This window comes from Plasmodium coatneyi, chromosome 7 (genome assembly GCF_001680005.1).
Source record: "Plasmodium coatneyi strain Hackeri chromosome 7, complete sequence".
In the NCBI taxonomy this organism is placed as follows: domain Eukaryota; phylum Apicomplexa; class Aconoidasida; order Haemosporida; family Plasmodiidae; genus Plasmodium; species Plasmodium coatneyi.
Genome location: NC_033562.1, coordinates 1,129,362 through 1,153,682, shown reverse-complemented (window position 1 = coordinate 1,153,682; position 24,321 = coordinate 1,129,362). Strand labels below are relative to the sequence as shown.

The 24,321-nt window shown below is 40.9% G+C and overlaps 4 protein-coding genes across 4 annotated transcripts; all 4 read left to right on the top strand.

Annotated features, from left to right (window-relative positions):
• Positions 1–1,497: 1,497 nt before the first annotated feature.
• On the top strand, positions 1,498–4,256 carry PCOAH_00018100 (Phosphatidylinositol N-acetylglucosaminyltransferase domain containing protein; the record flags this gene model as incomplete). The annotated part of the gene is made up of 13 exons (XM_020058619.1): positions 1,498–1,524; positions 1,735–1,828; positions 2,029–2,152; positions 2,262–2,338; positions 2,421–2,470; positions 2,584–2,653; positions 2,783–2,831; positions 2,973–3,069; positions 3,208–3,236; positions 3,456–3,495; positions 3,629–3,738; positions 3,935–3,994; positions 4,190–4,256. The coding sequence occupies 13 exons, from the start codon at positions 1,498–1,500 to the stop codon at positions 4,254–4,256; spliced, it is 894 nt and encodes a 297-aa protein (XP_019914061.1).
• A 2,827-nt stretch (positions 4,257–7,083) lies between these two features.
• Positions 7,084–10,086, top strand: PCOAH_00018090 (Uncharacterized protein; the record flags this gene model as incomplete). The annotated part of the gene is made up of 2 exons (XM_020058618.1): positions 7,084–9,376; positions 9,518–10,086. 2 exons carry the CDS (start codon positions 7,084–7,086, stop codon positions 10,084–10,086), a joined length of 2,862 nt encoding a protein of 953 aa, XP_019913915.1.
• A 2,127-nt stretch (positions 10,087–12,213) lies between these two features.
• Positions 12,214–12,891, top strand: PCOAH_00018080 (Uncharacterized protein; the record flags this gene model as incomplete). Its single annotated transcript, XM_020058617.1, has 1 exon — positions 12,214–12,891. The coding sequence occupies one exon, from the start codon at positions 12,214–12,216 to the stop codon at positions 12,889–12,891; it is 678 nt and encodes a 225-aa protein (XP_019914025.1).
• Positions 12,892–14,100: 1,209 nt separating this feature from the next.
• On the top strand, positions 14,101–23,783 carry PCOAH_00018070 (Uncharacterized protein; the record flags this gene model as incomplete). Its single annotated transcript, XM_020058616.1, has 2 exons — positions 14,101–23,122; positions 23,254–23,783. 2 exons carry the CDS (start codon positions 14,101–14,103, stop codon positions 23,781–23,783), a joined length of 9,552 nt encoding a protein of 3,183 aa, XP_019913951.1.
• Between the last annotated feature and the right edge of the window lie 538 nt (positions 23,784–24,321).

Below are 24,321 nucleotides of genomic sequence, written 5' to 3'. Positions count from 1 at the left end.
AGGTTCAAGAAGCAGGAACAATTTCTATCCCTTTTTGGAAAATTTTAATGCGTATTAATGGAGCACCACTGGAGAAGAAGCAGCAAAAAATTTGTCTCCATAAAAAAAAAAATTAATGCACGTGTGGGCTTGCGCAAAATAGGGAAAAAGGCGCCAGCATCAAAAGTGCGAGTAATCGGTGGATCATGTATCTTTTGAGATGGAAATCGGGGGCGAGTGTCGAAGAAGGGCAAATGCGATATGCACTTCCATACATGCTTAGTCATAAGTAACATATGAGAATATACACACAAATGAAGGCAGTCACGGTGACCTCCCCTCAGAGCACATCTTTACCTCAATCCGCAGTGGGCTAACTCCCGCCCACGTTTGGGAAAACAAATTAGCCCCTTCCTTTCCATGTGTCCTTCAATGGGGGGATTCCCAACGGGAGGAAAAGCTTCTCATTAATTATAGACATTTGGAGGATGCCACCATTCGAGGACATAAGAAAAGAAGTCCTAAGAAAGGAACGGGGTAATAACCCCCTACACGGTCGAATCTTTTCTTCCCTAAACGTATGTGTCTGCGTTAGGGGCAATATAGTGACGATTAAACTATTTAATGAGTCACAATTTTTAGAGCAACCATCTTTAAGGGATCCAATTAAAGAGGCAACAGGAAGGATACATTTTTTAAGCAAATGTCGCACATGTTTGTCTGCCCCTCCTACCCAACTGAACAATCAAACATGAGCATGCAGTGTGGAGAAAAAAATTATCATTTGTTTCCTTTTATGTCACCATTTCCAATTTCTACATTGCTGTTTTTCCGCTCCCTTTTGAACAACAAATGGGGTGTGTACATAACGTGCTACATTTAAATGTGAAAGAGTTGCTCATGATATGTATGCACATTGCCTGGTTCAGTTGCCTATTTTATGAAAACGGGGACAAATATGTTTCTACTTTTTTGTTTTTGTTTCTTCTCTGAACTGGGCCAAAAAGGGAGACTGAAAGAACCCCCCAGGCAGGCACAAGCGAGCAAACATGTACGTAAGCACACTGGAAATTTTAACGCACAATTGTGAAAGCATCATTTTAGTGAGTAAATTTATGTACGAATGGGTAATATAAAAAAAAAAAAAAAAAAAAGAAGCAAAAATAGCTAGATTACACTTTTTTTTTTGGATAATTTCCCCCCAATTATTATTTTTCATTTATAAGTGGACTTAAGAAACTCCATGGCAACTTCTTGTAACCATATTTTATGAAACAAATTACACTCACCCACATGACATTCACATTTTAACACATTTCCCCATCTGCTTAAACCCCAATTTGCGAATTCCACAACGTTTGAATGTTCATATGTATTGTACGTGTGTATGATCATGCATGAAAGTGTACGCAAAAGGTCATGGACAGGTCAGCTTTTTTTTTTACCCTTCCTTACCTGAACAAGCAAAATTTTATAAGAAAAAAGGAACTTTCATATTTTTTATGAATGGGTCACGTAATGGATGGGACTACCAAAAGTGGAACGGTAAATGGCGCTTTTCTTCGAAAGAATAAAATTAAAAAAGAAAAAGATCGAAGGGCTATTAGAGCGCTACACAATTAGGAGAAAATTAGTTGCGAAGAGAGCTTCTACATTTTTGTCTTCGCCGAACGGGTGTAAAGGCACACCGGGTAGGTTAGCGCATGAGTAAAAATATACACACGCACGTGCGTAATTATTCCCTTTTTCACGAAGCGGAAAAGGAAATGGCGAAAAATACTATATGAAGACCAGGGGTACCAGGACAACTATGTTCACAGCAGTTTTATGAGCTCCCTCTTGACAAACTGTAAGGAAAATGTCATGCATCGCTTTAGAAGGAGTCACTTCGATGTGTCCCATTGTGGAGGGGAATAAGAACATATTGACTGGGCTCATGTCACCATTCTCTTCACGTCATTGTTTTTAACACTTCCCTGTTTCTTACGTTCTATTACCTTTTCCACTTCGTTGCTCTTTTTGCGTCCTTTTCCCGCCTCCCCCCCTCAGTCGGGATTAAGTACAAGTATTCCCACGTCTGCCACAGCATGCTGTGCGTGAATCACCAAATAATCGTCGTGCTGTTTCTCCTTCTGGCGTACCACTACATCGACAAAAATATAGCGTCGAACAGGTAGGTCTTCTTCTCCAAATGGGCCGATCATCAGATGGTTAGATGGACGAATAGGTCGATGCAACGCCTCAGCAACGCGCCAAAATTTTTCCTCACCGCTCTCTCACAGGCTAATATACGCAACCAACATCACCATCATAATACTCAAGGAGGTGCTAATTTACCAAGTCCATAAATCGATCAAATGTAAGATGAAAGAAAAAAAAAAAAAAAAAAAAATGAAGACGAATAAGGATATATATATATATTTTTGCTTACCCCTTTATAGACTCCTTTAAGAATATTTTAGACACCATAATTATTATTGGAATTATATGGGTAACATTTTTTTTTCACAACAGAGATTTACCTTTTGATTTCCCTCCCACATTTACACGCACACACATTTGTCCATTATGTGTTTTTTCTTTTTTCCTCCCTCCCCCCGGAAGATTCTATCCCCCGTGTTAATTAGCCTAACCCAAACGCACAGCGACGACACCGTGTACTTGGTTTCCATACGTAAATGAGCATTTGTATTTGAATGCATCCTATTTATTTCGTTTCTCTATTATAAGAATTTATTACCTTTTTCTGAAGCGTTAAGCATGTGACATGTTTTTTTCTTCCCTCCCACTTTACTAACACAAGTGCTGCTCCTCATTCATCTTATGTTCCACAACTACGGATTTATTTACGAGTAAGCAGAGAGTGCGCTATTTGGTATGCACGCATGCTGGATGGCGTAGATATGCGTGTGTCTATGTGGGTACATTTGAGTGATGTTAGCGAAATCACCTCTTATGTGGCTTTTTTTTTTCTTTCCCTCTCACCACGTTAGGAAAAACGAAAATATAGATATATTCGATTCGACTTCCCTAAGTTGTGCCGTCATCGCAAGCGTCATACTGGGATCCCGCCTCGCATCCATCGTGCAGGTAACATTTGTGAAGGAGTGAACCATTCATAGTTATTTTGTCCCTTTTTTGGGGGGCGCATTTTAAGGGTGGAAGGAGAGAGGCCCACTTTATTCATCACTTATACGGATAGAAACTTCCTTTTACTTTCCTTTGTAGATATTTTCCTTCCTCTTTTTTTCCTCCATGTAAGACGACAGGGATTTTTTTCACGATGCCATTTGGTCATCGTTCTCGTTCCTTATTTATGAGAATGACCACGAGGGTGAACGACATAATGTGGTATAACCCACCAGCATGAGGTGAAAAAAACTGTCCAACGAAGTACCTTCCTCCGATTGCACTGTGCTATGTGCCCCCGTTACAACAGGACAAACAATACATATTTTATTTCACCCCTACTTTAGACTTTTTTTCTACGCGCCCTTCATCGTTCAAACAATAGCCGTAAGGAGTCGAATCATCTAACCGCTAAAATGAAACCACACTGTGGAGTTTCCCTGTGGTGACTCCCATTCAGAGTTGGGTTCATTTGACAATCACCCTGTTCCTTCCCCCTTTTGGCTTCCCCCACATTCAGTTAAAAAACATCCGTTACTACAACTACGTCTTGTTCCCCCTGATGTTCCTAATTCTATCCCTCTGCATAAGAAGCATTTCCGCCATACTGTTTTACTTAAACTTACTCGGGTGAGTTTCCCATGTAGTACTTTTTTTCAAATCGTGAAAAAATTTGCAACACTCATTTGTTATAATTTTGTGTGCATGTGGGAGGTGGCTCGTTATATGTGCTCATGTACCTCCTGCACATATTCGCACCTACACTGGGGAGCTACTCCCACTTGATAAGTGCATAGCAAATTTCATTCCTTCCCCCCCTGTGTAGGCACATTTTCCTCATTTTTGTCATTCCCGCGTTTTTCGTAAGAAAGCACAATATGAAAACGTAAGTACCAGAGGGGAAGCGCATACGTGTAGGGCGTTCGTGTCCATGTAGGAGGTTATCCCCCCTTGCACACACACACACACGCCGTCATGCCGGGACAGGGGCGTGCCAATCGATGTGTCGCGGAACATTGGAAAAAATCCTCACTCAATTCATGTGTCACTTCGCTGCGATTTCCATTCTCCCCACCTTCAGCAAACTCGAGGGACCATGGGACATTTGCGCCTTCCCGTCAACAACAAATAAAAACGCACAAGGGTAAAGATGAAAGTTTAACTCAAGTGGGGACCAATTCCCCGCATATTTTTGCATATCCAGGCAAATGAATTCCCCTACCCGAGTGTCCTCCCCCAGTCGTTTTAGCATCTATAAAATATATAGAAATAGTTAGAAGGTTTTTCTCCACTTATCATTTTCAACTGGCATGCTGCGATGCGTCAAAGGGTCTCCTTAGAAGTACTTATGTAGGCACATATGGACAAATGTTCGTGCAAGGAACTGCGCTGTTATTGTTTCCCCATGGGAAAAACCCTGATGCGTAAAGACACAAATAAAGGGGGCACCCCCCTCTAATAGGTACACACAGGGGTAGGAGCATAAGAATGTCATGTAGGGAAGAACTCATAGGTTTTTTTCAAGTGGAGAGAACATTTTCCATTTTTCGAGGACAAAAAAATCAAAAAAATCGTTTCATACCAATATGCGGAATTATGTGATATCCTATTTTTTTAAATAAACCTACTACATTGTGTATATGTACTCATTCATGCTTTGTTTTATTTCCTCCACGGGGGAGTAAAAAATTTTTCGTTTTTTTTTTCTGTCCATGTTTGTGATGCTGGTGCATAGTCCTTTTTCTCTCTTTCTTTCTCTCTTTTTTTTTTTTTTTTTCTTTTTACGGGAAAGCGTCCATCATGCGCGTGAAACCCTACCTGGGAGGTATACACACATGTCTATGCCTACTCACATCCGTATAATTCACCAACGTGACAAAACGACGTCGTTATGTTTTTTCCCCCTACCGATTCTTTTTTTTTCTTTCTTTTTTTTTTTTTTAATTCTGAGGAAATGCGCGAATAGGGAAATTTCCCAAAATTATTTTCTTTCGCGTCTTTACTCCCAAACTGGGGGCTTCGTATCTTTTGTTACGTCTTTTCAATTGCTTATTAGTATTGTGCGTCCATTTTGTTTTTTTTCACCCTGTTGATTCTTCACTCGGCTGCGTAACTCCTTGCAACGATTGAAAAAAAAACTTGTTCTCTTTCGCAAAAAAGAAATATACGAGATGCGGAAGCGTATGTGGTAATAGCCTCATCGTAAGCACCAGGACAAAGGCGTTTTCCTTTTTTGTGCAACCAAGTAACAGGCTAGATAAAACTTCCTCCTCGTCGCACCACCCACAATTATGTTACCCATTTGGGAACAACTGAGCAAGTTCCAAACCTACGCGGAAAAGGAATTTTCCTTCCGGGTTGGTACTTTATTGAGTCCCAAAATAACAGCTCCTTCAGATTAGCAAGTGAGGAAGGTCCCCATTTTTGTTCTGGCGCCGCGGGGACCATATGATAAAAAGTAATGTAAAGCGGAGCAACACAAAGTGAGGAAAAACCGAATCAACCCAACGCGATAAACAGTTTGTCCTGTGCCATTACTGCACGCGGTAAGGGGCGCGGGTTTGTGCGGGCGGAAAAACGGAGGGGCCGGAAATCACACCTTTTTTTCCCCTTATTCAAGGAAGCGTTTTAAAAAAGTGAAAGGAATTACGCCGTTCTACAGTTGCCTACACATAGCAACCAAAGGGGTAAAATAGATGAAAGCGAAAAAGAAACAGGAAGAAAGTACAGCAGTGTAAAACGACCTCATATGACTACCGCGCAACGGGGCACAAAGGAAAAAGTGCAGTATAGGCAACACCACTAAACCGCTTGGGTCCTCCACAAAAAAAAAAAAAAAAAAAAAAAAAAAAAATAGCAATTTCAACAACTTGGAAAAATTACCAAATTTATTCTAAGAGGTTACGTAGAAAGCAGAAAAAAAAAAAAATAAACGAAAAGGAAGGGAAAAAAAGAAAAAAAAATGTGACAACTTCGCAAGTAAATATTTCCTCACAGTCTTGATTAACAGTTGAGGTTACATGTGCACAGCACGTGCGATCAACATGCGGGCTGTGAAGAACCGCCAAAAGGGAAAGCACATTTGTACGGTATAGGAAAAGCAAAAAAAAAAAAAAAAAAAAAAAAAAAAGAAGAAAAGAAGGAAACGGCGCGGAGAAACGACAAAGCGGAATAAAACGAAATATAACCGAGTAAACCTCAGTAGAACTAAGCAGAACAAACAGAACAAGCATAACCGAGCAGAACTTCACGGAGAGACGCACCTGCACGCAACAGACGCTGACATAAAGTGGTTGGAGTAAACACAATATCGTTGGAGGAAAAATCGACAAGGCGCGAAGAGGTTGTGCCCACATCGGGTAAAGAACAGAGTTGCAACCCCTAATTACCGGTTCGAGTGGAACCAGGTACCACGCACAGGTGGGTCGCCCAGTTAAGTGCAACCGTAAACACCACGGTGAAAAAAAAAAAAAAAAAAAGAGTAAATTATTATTATTTTAGTTTTTTTTTTTTTTTGTAATCACTGAGGGAAGGAAAAAAAAAAAAAAAAAGGATAGAACAAATTAAAATATTTCCAAGTATAACCAAAACTGGCATTTCCAAAGTTTCAATCTAGATTGAACTAATTCCTGCGAACAGGAGGAGATGCGTAACGGCAAGGAAAAGAAACATAGCCGCCAACAAAAGTGGAACGAGAAATATTACCCTCGCAGAAGGTAGTGTAAGAAACATTACCTTCACAGAAGGAACAGCTTTTTTACACTGCCGAATATCACACACACCCGCGGTGCATGCAGCGCCTTTTCCATTACCGGGCAACATCCCAGTAAGTAGAACTTGCAGGAAGCAAACGAGTAGGTCCCGGGAGGGGAAAAGAAAAAAAAAATAAATAAGTTATAAAAAAAAAAATCCAAAGATACATGTGAAAAGGGAAATCCTTTTAAATAGCTGCCTGAAAGAAGGGAATTTTCCAAAATGGAGGTCGAAAATGAAATTGGCCAAAACGCAAGTGAACATTTAAAAAAAAAAAAAAAAAAAAAACATGAAAAGAGGGGGAATAAACGGGCGCACACCCCCAAAACGGATATAGCACAGGGCATAAATGTATGTAATAAAAAGAGTAGAAAAAATAGCCACAACGAAAATGAAGGCACTGAAGGTTACGCAGATAACTTCGCAAATAACTGCGCAGATAGCAACCCCGGTAGCCGCACCTACAACCGCAACGATATCCACGCCTATAACGGCTACCATGACCAAGCACACGATGCTGGCTTTGCACCTGAGGAGTTAGAACGCATCTGCGACGATCAGGAGAAGGTAGTCCACGCGGAAAGTAAAAACTACGGGGGGGTAACTCCTGACGGAAACGAGGACACCACCATGTCCACTTATGATGATAACACGATTGAAGAAGGAGACAACACACAGCATTGCGATATGCATGACGCATGGATCACACTTTGTCAATATTTCAATTGCATGCAGAAAAAGGACCACATAAATGAGGAAGACACTCATTCCGAATTGGCTGTTCCCCCAAATCAGTTTTTTAAAACTTCCAACTTTTTTTGTCATAAGAATAACTTCTTTTGTAGTGAACATGAGGAGGATCATTCGACTGTTAATTCGGTGGACGGTAACAGGGCCGGCGGTATCTTCTGTTGGAGTGCTTCCCATCATCGTGGTGAGGATGAACAATGCGGGTCTACCCAAGGAGGGGAAGACGCCCTTGGGGGGAGCGGAAACGCGAACATGTCGAACGTGCATAACATTGGCAGCCTCAACAGTAAGACTGACTCCATGGGGGGGGAACTCCCAGTAGGAGGAGATTCTACCCACCTGGACAACGCCGATGAGGAAAATGACCAAGGAGAAAAACAAAAAAAATATATACGAATTATAAGCAAAGGTAAAGAAGAGTCAAATTACGATAGTGCGAACAACCTGAATTCTTCGTCATCCTTACTTTCCAGACACACAAGTGAAAAAAATAATTTGGAGGACCTTCCTGATGGGAACAGTCCTCCCGTCGGTCTATACCCCCTCATCAGTAGAGGCAAAATTGACAGAAACGTCATTTTCATACAAGTAAGAAATTTCTCGCAAAAAATTGATGAGTACATTTCGGATGAGAAAATTTTCAGAGCGCAAAAATTAATCCTGCACGTAAAAAAGTATGTAGAGTATTATATTAACTATTTCAAAAAAATAAACGATGAAGAAGTCGTTCAAATGTTAACAAATTATTACGAGGAAAACTGTACTGATAAGAATGGCAGTTATAATGTGAACAGATTAAAAGCCCATATAATTTTTTATTTTTTAAATTTTTTCCGCTTGCATGAAATGTCCAATATGCTGCAGGATTATTCCTACTACTTTTCGCTGGACAAGAACAACAGCGTATCTTCCGACACGATGAGCAACAGCTTGGACAACAACACTTCTCACACTGTGGGCGAAAATGCAAATACGAACAGAAAATCTTCCACCGATCAACCCGCTGTTAACTCCGACGAGGGTCTCCCTTGCGGCTTGGACGGTGAAGTGCCCACTGAGCAGAACGGAGAAGTGAAAAGTGCACAAAGTGGTGATGAGAAAAGTGCACAAAATGGGGATGAGAAAAGTGCTCAAAGCGGCGAGGTCAGAAATGAGGACCAACATGGGGACCAACGTGCTGATCCACATTCGGACCAAGCCGAAGAGGCAGCAAACCCAGACGAGCGCCCAGTGGACGACCATCCCAGCGGCAACAACCAGGACGACGAGGAGGAACAAACAAAACGAGAGAGTCAAGTCATTGTGGATAAAATATATCACCACCAGTGCAATGGATCCAGCATCCACAGCAGCAAGAAAGTTTCCATCGAGAAGAAAAATTCCAAAGAAGAAGGAACCAACATAAACACAAAAGGAAGTAATCGACATATGGTTAAAATAATTCAAAAATATTCCAGACGTTTTAAAAACTTTAGGAAAATAAAACAAAACAAAGAAGGATGGATTAAAGAAAATGACAAATATTTGGATTTGTGGCACCGAGTGGATAGTGACAATAATATTTCTGTGCATATACGGGGGAAGCTTCCCTACGACGTTAGCATGATCCTGTCCATTATAAGCGAAACGGAGCTAAGCACCCACTGGGTGCCCTTTCTCACATCCGCACAGAAAATCAAAAGCTTGTCTAAATCTAGCGCCCTCATTACACAGCTCTACGAGTACCCCATAATAGGGAAGAAGGAGTCCCTGATGTATGGCTTGGGTGAGTATAGCGCGAGAGCGGATCGTCGCACAAGCGCATAATCTGATAAGCGGCTTGATGCGTTTACGACACTACTCCTTTGCTTATGTACCCCTTCGCCTCAATATAAATACTTTCACTTTCTTTACTTCCCCCCTGCAGGCGCCAACACGCTGGAAGAACTCGGCTGCATAATCCTCTGCTGCATGTGCCCCCCGGAGCTGAAGAAAGACATCGAATTCTTCCAAAACATGTGCAACCAAATGAACATAAACAAGAACGAGGAAATATTAAAAGTCAAGGAAACCCCATTAAAATTCAGAAGAGTAAAAAGAGAAGTCACTTTTTTCGACTGCCAGTTGCCAGATCCCACACCCAAAATAGACAGACAAAGGGCAGCCAATTTGTGCTTCTTAATATACCCACTGAATAATGGGAAGTCCACCGTTCTCGAGCTATTCGTTCATTTCGAAAATGAGTTCAAATACACGCCAATAAAAATGGTCACTTATTTTATTAAAAAAATTGTGAAAAATATGTACGCCAATATCATCAAGACGTGCAAAAATTACCACACGATTTATGCCGACCGGCTAAACACGAACCAGGAATTTTACCTCTGGCTCAATGACCAAATTAAAAAGTACACCAAGAGCAAGCACCAGGCCAAGTTCATTGATTCGATGAGTCTCGAGAGCTACCACGAGCCGGAAAACAATGACCCGCTCTAGAAACTTGGGGGAGTGGCCCCAAATGAGCGACGTGTTAAGACATACATAGATATAGGTGGCACGCACATGATTGATAGCGTGTCCCCTCACCGACTCATACACTCCTTTTGTTAACTCCTTCCTTCTCTGTCCATATGCTATTCCACTTTCCCTTTCCAGCACTTCCGCCATTTTTCCTTTCCGAATTGTGATGTTATGCGTGCGTTAAAACAGCTTCCTTGTGCAACGTTCACCTGCTTCGGTGCGACTGATAAGGAGTCCACGAGTGAAAGTACTGTTTACACACCATGTATGCATATCTGCCCAGTAAATTTTTTGTTCTTTTTTTACGTAAGCGAATTTTGGGAGGATTAACACATTTGCGGTTTCCTACCCCCACGGCGTTTCCATACAGCAACTTCGTTCCTATCAGCTTAACGCCATTTTATTATTCCCATTTCATTGTTGCCACTTTTACTATTTCACTTCATTTTTTTTTTTAGTAATTAACATGATTTATTTGCGTCCTCTTCATAAAACCGATAAGACAGACACAAGTACTGATTTCGTTTTCGCCACATGTGTTTTCACTTTTTAATCGTATTTAATTTTTTTTTCCTTTAAAAAGATTTACCCATTTTGAGTAAATTTTTATTTGAACACACAATTCAGTGGGCTACGCGGAGCGGTAGGTGCATCGTGGGGTTGAGCTCTTCAGGAACAATACGGGGAAAATAATTAGGAACAACAATGAATGAAGCGGTGGGACAAGTAAAAATGTGCGACTTTGTACAAACTCCAGTTTTGTGAATCGCATCCACTTTACAAGGGCATACACAGATCACTGCTGCCACAAAAATTGGATCCATTTTGTATGTCATAATTATTTTTATGTAAAGACAGTTTTTTATTTTACCCAAATGTGCCACTACACGGTTGGCAGTTTATACTTTTTGTCCCTTGGCAAACGTACACCCCCTCGGTCTTTTCACATAATGGCGTAAAATTAAAGGGCATTCGGTTTGCTTTCGTGCATGTGGTTTTTCAACAAGGCAACATTGTGCAAAGCGCTAAGTGGAGTGACGCACACAGTTTTTGCTTTTTCCAAAGCGTAGCTCCTCTTCCCTCCACCACGCTGAGGCGACGGTTCACGCCGAACAAATGATCATTTAACCATTTGGCAAAATTGTAATGAAGGAACGCCTTTGATTAGTCTCCCCAGCATTATGGTTTAAAATGGCGAAATTTTAAATGCCACAAAAGGAGTAATGTCACGTTCTTCTCACCGCCATACGCAGTGATTTACGTCCATTTCATCTTTTATACGCCTATGTAATAGAAGACGTGACGACTTTTTCTACCTTTTTCAGTCTGTTTAGAAGGTGAGTAAAAAAGGAACACCTGCGAGGGGGCACCATGCATATAAGATAGGAGGAGATCTTTATCCCAAACGTTAAGCAGAAAATGTGTGAGATGCTTTTTACAGGGTTGGAGAATTTTCCCCAAATTAGGCACACAAGTGAATTGTGACTTCTGCCTGCACTGTATAATTTTTTTTTTTTTTTTTTTTTTTTATAAGGTTGCATTTTAGCTAGCTAATTGTTGAAAACAGTTCTGCGCTAAAGTGGGCAAGCGGAAAAAAGAAAGTACAGAATAGCCCAAATAACGCAGATAGCACAACTCAGCAGCGCAGTTTAGCGCAATGCGGCACAAAACATAACCCAGAAAATAGCACAAAGGAGCTCTAAAAGTCGGCCTTAACACGAACCAGGGAAACACACTAAGCGAGCATTAACATATATGCACGAACTGCAATTCCGTATGAACAGTTCAAAAAAAAAAAAAAAAAATATATGTATTTTCCGTTTTGTGTGCAAACGAATGTGCAAAAAAAAAAAAAATTATGGTCATCTGTTGAAGGTGTAAAAGTATCTCCCTTTAATATTTCGCTTATCGAGTAATCGCGCCCCCATTTTTGTGGCAACTTTAAGAGAATATTCCTTAACCAGACAACCTTTGCGTACACAAGATCGAAGCGTTTTTCACACGAGGACAATTTACGCGTGTATCCTTGTCTCTCCATCAGTTGCGCTTTAGCACGGGACTGCTACGTTCTGCCCACGTTTACACCAAACGGGAAGGAGTACCATGACGGACAAAATATGTCACAAACTGATCAATGAAAACATTAAAACGTTGTGTCATGAACCTTTGCAGGGTGACACCACCTATGGGAAAAGACCCCATGGAAGCTTTAACAACGGCGTTGGCGTAAACTGCTCCGCCAAGTGCGATGAATTGTGTAACAACATAAATGACCGATTGCAAAAAATTAAAGATATTGTACACCTCAGGTCGGCAAAGCCAAATGCAGTCCTGATAGAAACCCTAACCTATATCAAAGAGTACATAAAGGAAATACAAAAGTACATAGATCTTTTTAACAACGTTATATATGAGGAGAACAAGGCGTATTCTTATGTTGAGGATATAATAACCTCTCTGGATAAACAAAATCAGAACATTCAGAAGATTTTTCACATATGTAGCAAAAATATTGTCATTACGAAGAATAACAGTGAACTCGTTTTGCAAAAACCGCAAAGCTACTCTTCTCTCTCGGCCAAGTTTGTTAACAATTTGTTAAGTGTGTGCAAGGAGGAGGGGGATGAACAGGGGGACAACGCCGAGGGGGGAAATCACCCTGAGGGTGGTGCCCCGAGTGCAGCTCGAAGTTCAACCCAAAATATAATCCAGAAAGCAAACCAGAACGTAAGACAAAATGTGATCTTAAACGAATGCTCCGGTGTGGACTACATTAATTAGGAGAACCCATTCGCTGTGGTGAGGGTCGGGAGCAATTGCGCTTCGAAGCGAAGGCGTAAATGTACTGTAGTTTTCGGTCTAATTTTCCCACCGGTTTATCCTTTTTTGAGACGCAGCCCCCAATACGTGCATTTTTGATGGACCCCCCTTTTTGCAAAATTCGAACGTAACATGGCAAATGTCACTTGTGGTGAAGAATTTACCCATTTAGGGGAACGCTGTTTGAAAGAAAAAAAACGGCAGTTAAAATTTGGCTCGATTTTATTTTTATGTAAAATGTAATTTTTTTTTCTCATTCGGCTTTTTTTTATTTTTATTTATTTGTTCATTTGTTTACTTTTTTGATCATTTAACGCCCCTTCAAAAATTTTATTTGCCTTCTACATGAGTCTGCAGGCAAGACGCCGCCCCACCCCCCGAAAGTAAACATAAGAGAAGGGCATCTGCTTCGCGACTGTACACATACTTTACATGTGCACGCATACAAGTGCGTATAACCGAGTTGTGTAGCTAATTCGAGTTTTCCCATTTTAAAGCGTGTAAAAAAAAAAAAAAAAAAAAAAGTAAGATAAAAAAATGAGTTGTCCAGATATACTGTTGCATGCAACATACACGATTAAAAAAAATGGCTCAACCTGGAGCACCACCACAAGTCATACATCTCCCACCGTGGTACATATTACACTAACACTTTTGTGTACCATTTGGGTAATCCTGCTAGGCTAAAGGAGAGGCAAAGAAAAAGAAGTAACAATATATTTCTCCACTTATTCATGTCAACATAGCAGATAAAGACTTATGTCCAATTTTTTAGTCTTAAAATGTGTATATAAACTTTCTGAACAGCGGACCTGCGTTTGTCCTGCTTTGCTATTTTTTTTTTTTTTAAAGATGAAGTGGCACGATTTGTACAAAATTTTCCCATCTGTTTAATCCGTGGGTACACCTTGTACTTTTTTTTTTTACTTCGCATAGATGTGTGTGTAACTCCTATACCATAAGTAGACATGACGGATAAAGGAAACCCGAAAAGAAGCCATGCATGTGTGCAGACAAAGCGGTGAATCTACGCTGAGATAGTTAAGGTTGACGCGCCTACCCATCCCGCGTAACCAAACGTAGGAAAAAAAAAAAAAAGGGCAACCTTCAAATGAACACGCATATCCTGCCAATCAAACCCTCTCGCCACCCTTGAAAGTAGATAACAAAATGACTATAAACTGGATGAGCGTATTTTTCACCATTTTGTGGCTTTATGTGCCAACGTGGAGGAATGAGAAAAGGGAAGGCTTGAAAATTTTCGACGTGAATTCTGTTGAGGATGAATGGAAGAGCGAACAGGCTACGCAGACGGGGCAGAGTAGACCGATCGGAGCGAGTCAAGTGAAAATCGGCCAGAATGGGTCATTAGGTCTAAACTGGGGTAGGCGCAAGGGGGGGGGGCGCCCCGCAGAGTCCTTTGCACAAAGTAGACTAGAATACGTTTACCCAAGTAGAGACCTGAACAGTGCCCTGCAAATCATGTTGAACCAGTATTGCCACCCGCAGGAATCAGGATGCTTTAGACGGACAAACCGTTGTTATTGTTTCAATAAAAAATCATTAATGAGAAATGTGAGTGTGGCCCGATGCGTAGACAACTGCGGAAAAATCATTATATGTTACGGGATGCCAACAACTGCTGGAGTTAAGATTATCCCAAGGGAGGTTGTGAATAGATTAAAGATCAAAAGTTGTGTCATCTCGAAAAAGCAACGAAGATTAGACAACCTATGTGGAGAAAATAAAGTATTTCGTTTTCAGAATGATAAACAATATTGCATTCCTCATGACGTGTTGGACATGGACAAAGTTGTTAGAAGTTGTTTTAGTGAATCCAGTGCGTTAACTCTATGTCCAGGTTTTTTGGAAAATACAGAAAAAGACATTGCAAAATTTAAAACCAATTATAAGAATTCGATGAATTCTATTCTGTACGAACCGTGTAATGAAGAATTGAAAGGGAATGGGGAAACCTACAGTGGGTGCCAAGACAGGTCCATATCAGGTCACAAATGTCTACCCTGGAGTTCCCTAAACGTGAAGGAAATTTTAGGCATAAATTACAAACATAATTACTGTCGCAATCCAGAAAAATTAACCACCATATATTGCTTCATTAATATGAACGGTTTTATAGTTAGAGAATTTTGTGAAAGAAAAAAAGACATCATAATGAATGACATTTCGTACATTAATGAATCCTTGTTCACGTTCGATGTGACGATGAAGAATGTGTCCGATTTTCGATTAGGTCTAACCACAGGAGATTGTTACGATGGATCTGTACCAAAAAATGACCCTTTTAAGCACGTGATACAAGAACCTCCTGATTATTCTTACCACAATGTAGACGGCGAAATAGCTGTGACTATTTCGTTCAGAAAATTTTCCATGAGGATAAATGAGGATTTCGTTTTTTCTATATGTGCATGCTATAGGTATTACTACTCTAATGAGGATTCCGAGACGTGCTTACCTAGACATTATTTGACAAAAGTGGGGAACATCCTATCGAGCGATCACATTTTTGATACATCGATAAATGTGTTTACTGTTAATAAGGAGCACCATCTGTCCTTAACCATTGACAATGAGGTTATGAAGAATAGGGAGATGTACATAACGCATGGGGAGCATTCCTATGAATGCAGGAACTTACGCTTCTTAGAAAATATGCCCACAAATAATTTTCAGGAATTACTTAATATAGATGTTAGTAAGTCCATTCAGAGGATAATTCCCAGTTTGGACACCTCCAAGGCCTACTCCACCGTTTATGCCTACGCGGATAAAATTTTTGACTTGAAAACGATGCTCACGAGAAATAGGGACTTTACCAAAGTGGTCGGCAAATGGGTAGACAATATAAGTAGTGGGAATGACAAAGAAGGGCTTCCTCATGTCTCTTTTCACAAAATTTCCAATTTGAAAAATGGGTCCAATTTGATATGCTTAAAAAATCCATCATACAGCAGAGTGATCTTCACCTATGTAGGCCTAATCACTTATAACGACTACAACACGTCGAACGTAAAGTACATTTTAAAAAAAGAAAGCACCGTTTTTGAGGATAGAGTCTTCTTGAACGACGTGGCAAATTTTAGCCTGACCGATCATTTATTTTCCTTCAGCGCCATTTCATGCACACTTACAGACACGAAATTTTTAAAAGAATTTTCGTCAAAAATTGTAGAAGAAACGCATCTTAACAGGCTGAGGAAATATTCAGGCCATTTCTACTATGACCATTTTAAGAGCTCCTTCAGGAGGAATCCCCATGATCATACACTTGAGGGGGGAAAATCAGTAAATCGCTTTTATACCTTCTCCTTACAACAAATAGAGCGGATTAACGTTTCGTTAAATTATCTCTGCGAAAGGAAGGAGGAATTTGATACACTTAACTCCGTTTCACTGGTCAACATTTCCGACTTCATTTTTTCTCCCTATGAAGATTTTGCTCATTATTTCCATGTGCGAAGCCTTCCAGACAGCACACATAATACCTACCTAAGTATGAATCTCTTTTCGCTTATTAGAAATTTTTTTGATATCCTCGGAGGTGAGGCAAACTCCTTCAAAATGAGCATTTTGTCGCTCTGGACCCACAAGGAGGAGAACTACGTTTCCCTTTGGTTTGTAACATCAGAACACTTGACTCCATATTTTTTGATCAAGTACGACTTTTATGCACCCACGTTTTCCTTCCTGGAGATGGTGCCCCCGGAGGATTCGGCAATCGCTCCTGCTAACTTCTCTAACGGCACCAATTCGATCCCCCTGGCGAGCTACCCAAGCACAACCACCTCGTCGAACAATCCGCACGCCATTGCTTACATCTACATCTTCAGCTCGAAGCAGCGAGACATGAAGAAATACAGAACTATAGATTTTTACGACCTCACCCTGGAGAAAATTTCGTATACAATAAATCTTTCTAGTACAAGCAGTATACATAAATTCACCTACCTAGGGGAGACCTTTTTTATATTCCTGCTTAGAGGCAATTTAGTCTCTCTTTGGAATAGCAATTTTGAAGAAATATACTTCGACAATTCGAGTCTTCATAATTTTATTAAGTCCACTCCGATTAAGATTCAGTGCCTGGAAAACAGCACCGTCACTTGTTTCGTTCTGTATGAGTTTCACCAAATTTTGTGGTTTGACTTGGTGTTGGTTCCAAGCGATCAGTTGGGTTCCTCCACGGGGGCACCTCCAAGCAGTACACATGTGAAGAAGATGAATAATTTATCCCCCAAGCAATCCTCCACAGATCAGCGCAGTGAGGATGAAAGTGCTTCGATTCACGCGAAGAAGGTCCCACCGGGGAAGGTAAAAAAGGCATACATAGTACCTATATATACATACACGGAAAAGGACCTAGAGATAGTTCTAGAGATCGCCAAGGACATGACGGTGATAAGAAAGCTGGACGAGTACATCATCTATGTCTCCGGCAGTGAGTCGAACAAATTGCATATATACTCCACCGATAAAGCAGAATCAAAAATAGAGTATTACAAGTATGTAAGGAATGAGCATATGTCTAGCTATAGGATAAGTTCCATATTTACCTATTCCCATGAAGACACCAATTTTATTAACTCCTTCATAACCAAGGAAAATGAGATGCAGCATGCTTTATCTTCTTTCATGCATGAAAGGTTGAGCACCACCAGTGTTACATACAAACAGAACACGTGGCATGTCTACAATAAGAATATAGAAATTGTTCCTGTTATTGAAGGAGATAAGAGACAGATAAAATATTTTACCATAACTAATATGAACTCCTATCTGAAAAAGCAGAATATTATTATACACAAAAAGACGGGAGTTATACTAATAAAACTGAACAGTATTAAGACGCCACAAATAGAATTACGTGTGACAATGCATGGATTATTTCATGTGTCCACTTCACGTGTCCGCTTCAATGTTGTGTGCATGAAAGGACACTACTTCGATAGCAAAAAGTGCCAACCATGTCCAAAGGGATCCTACAACAATCTTAAGGCGATTCAGAAGGATATGAAATGGTACACTTCGTGCATCCCTTGTGAGGCAAATAAAAGCACCTCTGAGCCCTTTCCCCTCAGTGAGCATCACTGCCTTTGTGACGTAGGGTATGAATATATAATGGACCCGCAAAACCCTCACCAGTTTATTTGCTCTCCTTGTAAATTTGGAGAATATAAGGACACCATATCGAATAGCTTATGCAAAGGAAATGGGTGCATCGAAAATTCAAGCTCCAACATATTGGGGGCGAAAACTGAGGCAGAGAGTTTCTGCAGCTGCAACCCTGGGTACTTCTTAACCTTCGATACGTTTGGCTCCACTAAATGTGAGAAGTGTTTGGCACACCATTACTGTCCAGGTAAATTAGAAAAAATACAAAAATGCCCCAAGTATAATGAGACTTTGCTAGGTGAACGAACCGATTTTACCACCATAGATAGCTGCTTCTGCAAAAAGGGATATGAACCTATTAACATGAAAAAGGTACAGCAAAAGGGATCAAGGGAAGAGCACTATTATAACCTCTTCTTTAACACCTACTCCTATAAGCCATACCAAATTGACCTTAAGCATATCTGCATGGAATGCAATATAGGTTATTACAAAGACACCGCATCCTCAGAGGAATGTAAAAAATGTCCAAACAAATCCATGAACAAATCGTTTGGTAGTACCACCATAGAGAGCTGCAACTCATGTTATAGTGGTTATTACAAAGATTCAGAGATGGTTTGTTCTACATGCCTCCCCAACCACTTTTGTGTGGGTAGCTCTCCACCAGATAGATTGACTCAATACAGTGGAGATGCAGTCATATGTCCAAACAACTCCGTCACTCAACAGCCAAACGAATTTAATAACTCCTTTAAGGATTGCTTATGTGTAGAAGGATACGTGAAGCACCTCCAAGAGTCGTACAACTTAAATGAGCACTGTAAATTGGCCCCACTCAACTTTTACAAAGACACTATATCGAACGATTTGGGTACTCCTTGCCCCTCCAACAGCATCACCCTAGTGGAGGGGGCTAAATCTATTCACGATTGCATATGCAATAAGGGCTATTTTTATAGCAACAAAAGGGGAATGTGTGTGGAATGTCCCATAGGATACTACTGCCCCGAGAAAAACAACAAGAACAAATTTAGGGGACCTATAAAATGCCCTGAAAACTCTGGAAATGTAAAAACGGGTTCTTACGAATTGGCTAACTGCCAGTGTAACTTTGGCTACACACCCAACGCCCCGGTTAATAAGATTATAAAGGCGTACACGTCTGTCAGGAGACAGAATAGCCCCCATAATAGCGAAGAACCCAATTGGTTTCCCTCATTTGTGAACTTTGGGAAAGTCCTCACAGGGAGGAACACCTTCATTCATGTTATGGCAAACAAGGCTGCTACCCATGAACAGAGCAAGACACATAAGAAGGACCCCTCCTTGTTGCTATGCAGGAAGTGCCCAAACTCAACCTACAAATCTACCATAGCGAACGAAGCCTGTCATGAGTGCCCCCCTAATAGTATTACCCTTAAAAATATCAACAACTCAGACAACTACTTCTGCCTGTGCAATGAGGGATACTACTTGGAAGAACAGAAGTGCAAACCATGCTCTTTCACAAAGCTGTACTGCCAGGGAGAGAGCATATTCGAAGTGCCCCCAAACATGTTCAATCAAATGGTGGAGGATATTCGGACGCATATCGGGTCGTTTGGCCCTTCCCACGGGCGCCGCTTTGTTAACTCGATGATCCGCGAATATAGTATACGCTGGGGGGATGGGGCGAACATGGGTGGTAGTGGGGATATGCACGGGGGGAAGGAGGCAAGTCAGAAGGGTGGCCAATCCAGCAGTCAGGGAGGAAGTGCGGATGCATCTCAGGGTGTGGATCATGATATGGCTCATGGTGTAACTCAGGATGAACCTCAAAGCGGAGCTGCTATTCGACCCCACGAAGATGCACGTCGGGGTAAGTCGAGCAGGCAGAGAAAGCGCCGCAGGAAAGTCCCGATCAGTAACTACTTCGGTAAGCCCCTTCCCGTCATGCTGCTCAGCCGGCTTAGCACCATAGCGGACGGGTCAACAAGTCTCTTCCTGGAGAAGCATCCCCTAGCAGGTCATCCAAATAGGCAACTGAACCTGAAAAAAAAGCAAGACAATTTTATGAACCTTCTTTTGAAGAGCTTCTTCTACAGAGACAACAACAACGTGGTATACGCAAAGTATCAGCATTTGGTGAAATGCCCAGCTAACACAGCAATCCCGCTGGGTGTAGATTCTGCGCACAACTACGATGACTGTAAATGTGCCAAGGGGTACTACCTAGAGGTGAAAGATGTGAACAGATCGATTAAGGTATGCAAACCGTGTAAAGAAGGGACATTCAAAAACTTCGTTGGAGATGAAACATCCTGTGTGTCTTGTCCCCCCAAGAGTACAAGTCTGGAAGGATCTGTCTACCCAACGCACTGCTTCTGTAAGGAGGGTTTCTTCTACAGTAAACAAAACTGTTTGGCATGCTTAGAAGGAGCCACATGCAAAGGAGGATTATACCAAAACGCCATGAGTAGGATCCAGTTAGGGTTAGAAAATATACACATAACAGCGCAGGATCATGTGAAGCCAGAATCTAAGAAAGGGTACTACTTAGATAAAATTATGACAGCCAATATAGATGTAAGTGAGTGGAAGTTTATAAAGTGTCCAATACAAGGTGCTTGTCTTGAAAGAAACAAATGTCACCACAGCATGAATAATTACTTATGTGTCGAATGTGCAAAGGGGTATACAAACACGTTTATGCGATCTGTGTGTGTTAAGTGTCCAAACAATGTTGTCAACATTATTATCCTATTCTGCATCTACATAACCTTCTGCTTTATCATCATTCTGATAGCATACCTGAATGTATCTTCTGGATTCTACAGAAGGTCCATCCATTCAATTGTTATAAAAATAGCTGTCAATTATATTTCTAGCATGCTACTCATCAACATTTTAGACGATAAGAATTTACTTTTACCAGAGTTTGTGCACCAGTTATATATCAGCATTGCCAAGTTAATAAATATAGGAGAGAGTAGAAGAATCATCAGCATCGATTGTTTATTGAGACACTATTTTGACCTCACCTATGCGGACTCTTTCTTTTACTCCAGTTTGTTATTTTTTTTTATCCCCGTACTTCTTATGGGCACGTTAACCTTGATGCTTTTTGTTATTCTGAGAATATACACCCTGTTGCGGAAGAGGGCAATTGCGAATAAGCTGGACTTGCTAAGTATAGCCAAAAGGGAGAGAATTCACTTTTTGGCTAACTCTTTGGAGAAATGCTACTCCAAAGAAAGGTTCATCATGATATTGAGGTATATAAAATTACAACACTACACTTGGATGGATAGAGCATTTATCTTCTTCGAAGATATGATTCCAGTGTATGTTACCTTTTTATTTATGATACATGCGAAAACATCCATGAGGATGTTCCAACTCTTTGACTGCTCCTACATTATGTACACAAAACATTTGGGCAGATATATCCTCAGCAGGGTGAGTAGTGTCCAGTGTGATTTGAAGACAGATTATTTGAAGTTTTTCATTTTGGGGGTATCCGGGACGGTCATATGGTCTTTAGGCATCCCCTTGCTCTCCTTCTTCGTGCTCTACACAAATAGACACAATTTGTTTCAAGAAAATGTTCGCATAAAATACGGCTTCCTACACAATGGGTATTTGCCAAACATGTGGTACTGGGAGATTATTGTCTTTGCGAGGAAGATATTTTTTCTTTTCATCACCACAGTTGTGTTGTTTCCATCGGATGAAACGAACACTTCCAAGTTGTTACTAATTACTTTCGTGGCAATATTCTCCTTGTGTGTGCATTTTATCTTCCAACCATTTGATAAGAGAAATTTTTTTACCCTAAACAAGTTGGAAAATACGAGTTTATTCATATGGACGTCAACCATCGTCGTTACATCCATTTTGCTCTCCATCAATCTGAATGAATTCCTGAACGTTGTTATTTTATTTTCCATAATTTTGCTGCATGTTATATTCACTGTGAAAATGTTGATTTGCCTATTCTACGAATGCATCGATAACCTCAGGCGGAAGAAGGCCCTCTACGACGTGCCCATTCTCGGCACCTTTGCCAAAACTCTCGTCGACGTTGTAAAAAAGAGAAAAGAACAGGAGCCCCTAATTTACTACAACAAGAAGGAAAGACAAATTTCCATTATTTTACCTGACTGCGTTATGAAGAAAAAAAAAAAAGTCAGAATTTTCGCTAGCTCGTTCAGGCGAATTTACGAAAATGTGCACACCCTTTGGAAAAGGGGGACGAAGCATCGGGGGGAACAACATCACGCCGGAAGCTGCGTCAGTTATAATGGCAGTTTTGCCAGCTATGGCAGTACCCACAAAGGGAGCCACTCCAGTATCCGCATAGGAAACATTCCAAACGACGAATCCCTTGGAAACATCCAAAAAATGGGGTCATCAAAAGAAGGGAGCAAAAGAAGACCAACATGTGGAGCCAAGAATGACGCACAACATGGAAGACTAAACCTGCAGGGGAAAAAAGCAAACAAAAATGATCACAATTTCTTGGCACAAAATTTACCGGAAGAACAAAAAAAAATGAGTTTCTGCTTTTTTTCCAAAAATAATAACAATTCCGTCTGCGCAAATATCACCAAAGAGCAGCGAATGTTCGCAATTGAAATTTACAAAGAATTGCTGGACATATTCATGAAGAACGTCACCTTAACGTACATTTCGGAAAATTTTTTCGAGTTCATATTTAAAATTACCATCAACATAGGAAACTTAATTGATAACCTGGACCAGAAGGATAAAATATTCGTGTCCATGGATCAGGAGCAGAACTTTAAGAACATCATTCAGTGGTCTCTCGAACGGATGGAAAAATGTAGCGAAAATAAAAAGTTGGAAGAAAGCAAAATAATTAATTTGAAAAATTGTAAATATGATTGTGGTCTGCTTAATCTCGATGTCGGCACGCTGCAAGTTCCTTCTTCGCTGTTTGAAGAGGATAGAATGGAGTCCTATCGAAGCGTTGGCAAGACGGTGCCAGGGGAGTCCTCTACAGAATCTTCTGGAAAGTCCAGCCTCAGCGGAAAGGACCCCAAAATTCAAGGTAACACGCTCGCCGTTACGTGAAACCATCGATAGGGTACACCCTCCATTTGGTGTATCTTCGAATTATTTCATCACCACAGAACCGCGTCACACCTTCCTCTTCACACCACCCCTTCACCCCCCGCACAGTGTCCGATGAAGAGAAAGAGAAACTCTTCTCATTCTTCAGCGACGATCTCCTGGACAGGAAAATCCCGCTCTCCGAATTTTATCTAATCCTCACGGAACTGAAGCTCAAGTACTGTGGAAACCTCACTGCCTACTTTTACATGTTCAGGCTATACAAAAAACTGGAAAAGCTCCAGGAAAGGAAGAAACTGAGAAGGCTAAACAAGAAACTGCGCAAGTGCCAACGAATTAGTAACACGAGGAAGAAAAAGTCCCACGAACAAATGCTCGAGAAGGACAAAATAAAAGAAAAAACAGCGCTACTCTACAGGGAACATAAAGACCTAACTAAAATGTTGGAGCAGCTGAAGGGAAAGTACATTAATATAAGTAGGAACGACTCAGAAACTTTTTCATCTGAGGAATTTGGAATGCCCGATATGGATGGCGACATTTCCCTTTCCAATGGGGGCTCCATCGAGGGCGCCCTTCTTTCGGAAGGCTCCGATCAGAAGGAACAAGAAAGTGATCGGGACGAGCGGAGCGGATAAGCCCCGCCACTTGGCTAATTAACGGCTTGGAGCAATTTTTTAACTACCCCCCTTTTTCCTTTTTTCCCCATTTTGATGTCAATTTTTTTTTTTAAGTTCACCGTCCTGTATCACCCCCTTTTCGTCCACGTTTGAGTTGTTTTTATTTTTTTTTCACTTTGACACACGTCACCTAGGTGGCCAACGTGTGATTTGTTTGTGTCTACAACGTGTTTACACGGTTATACCCCCCATTTATGAGGTTGCCTATTCCCCCCGTTGCCATGAATTAAGCTAACTTCCTGCAATACCAAAAGTCAACCCCCAAGGTTAACCTTTTTTTATGTTATAATTCCGCGCGACTTCCCCATTTCAAGGCATCAACCTTGTTCACATATTTATTTTAAGCGATACGAGAATGGCCAAACGTTACCCTTCTAGGGAAAATTGCACACACAAAAACGGAAAAAAAAAAAAAAAAAAAATGGCTAGCTGAATAAATAGCTAGCTGAGTATCCTGCAGATAACTGCCGAACAACGGTGCGGGAATTTTCTGCAG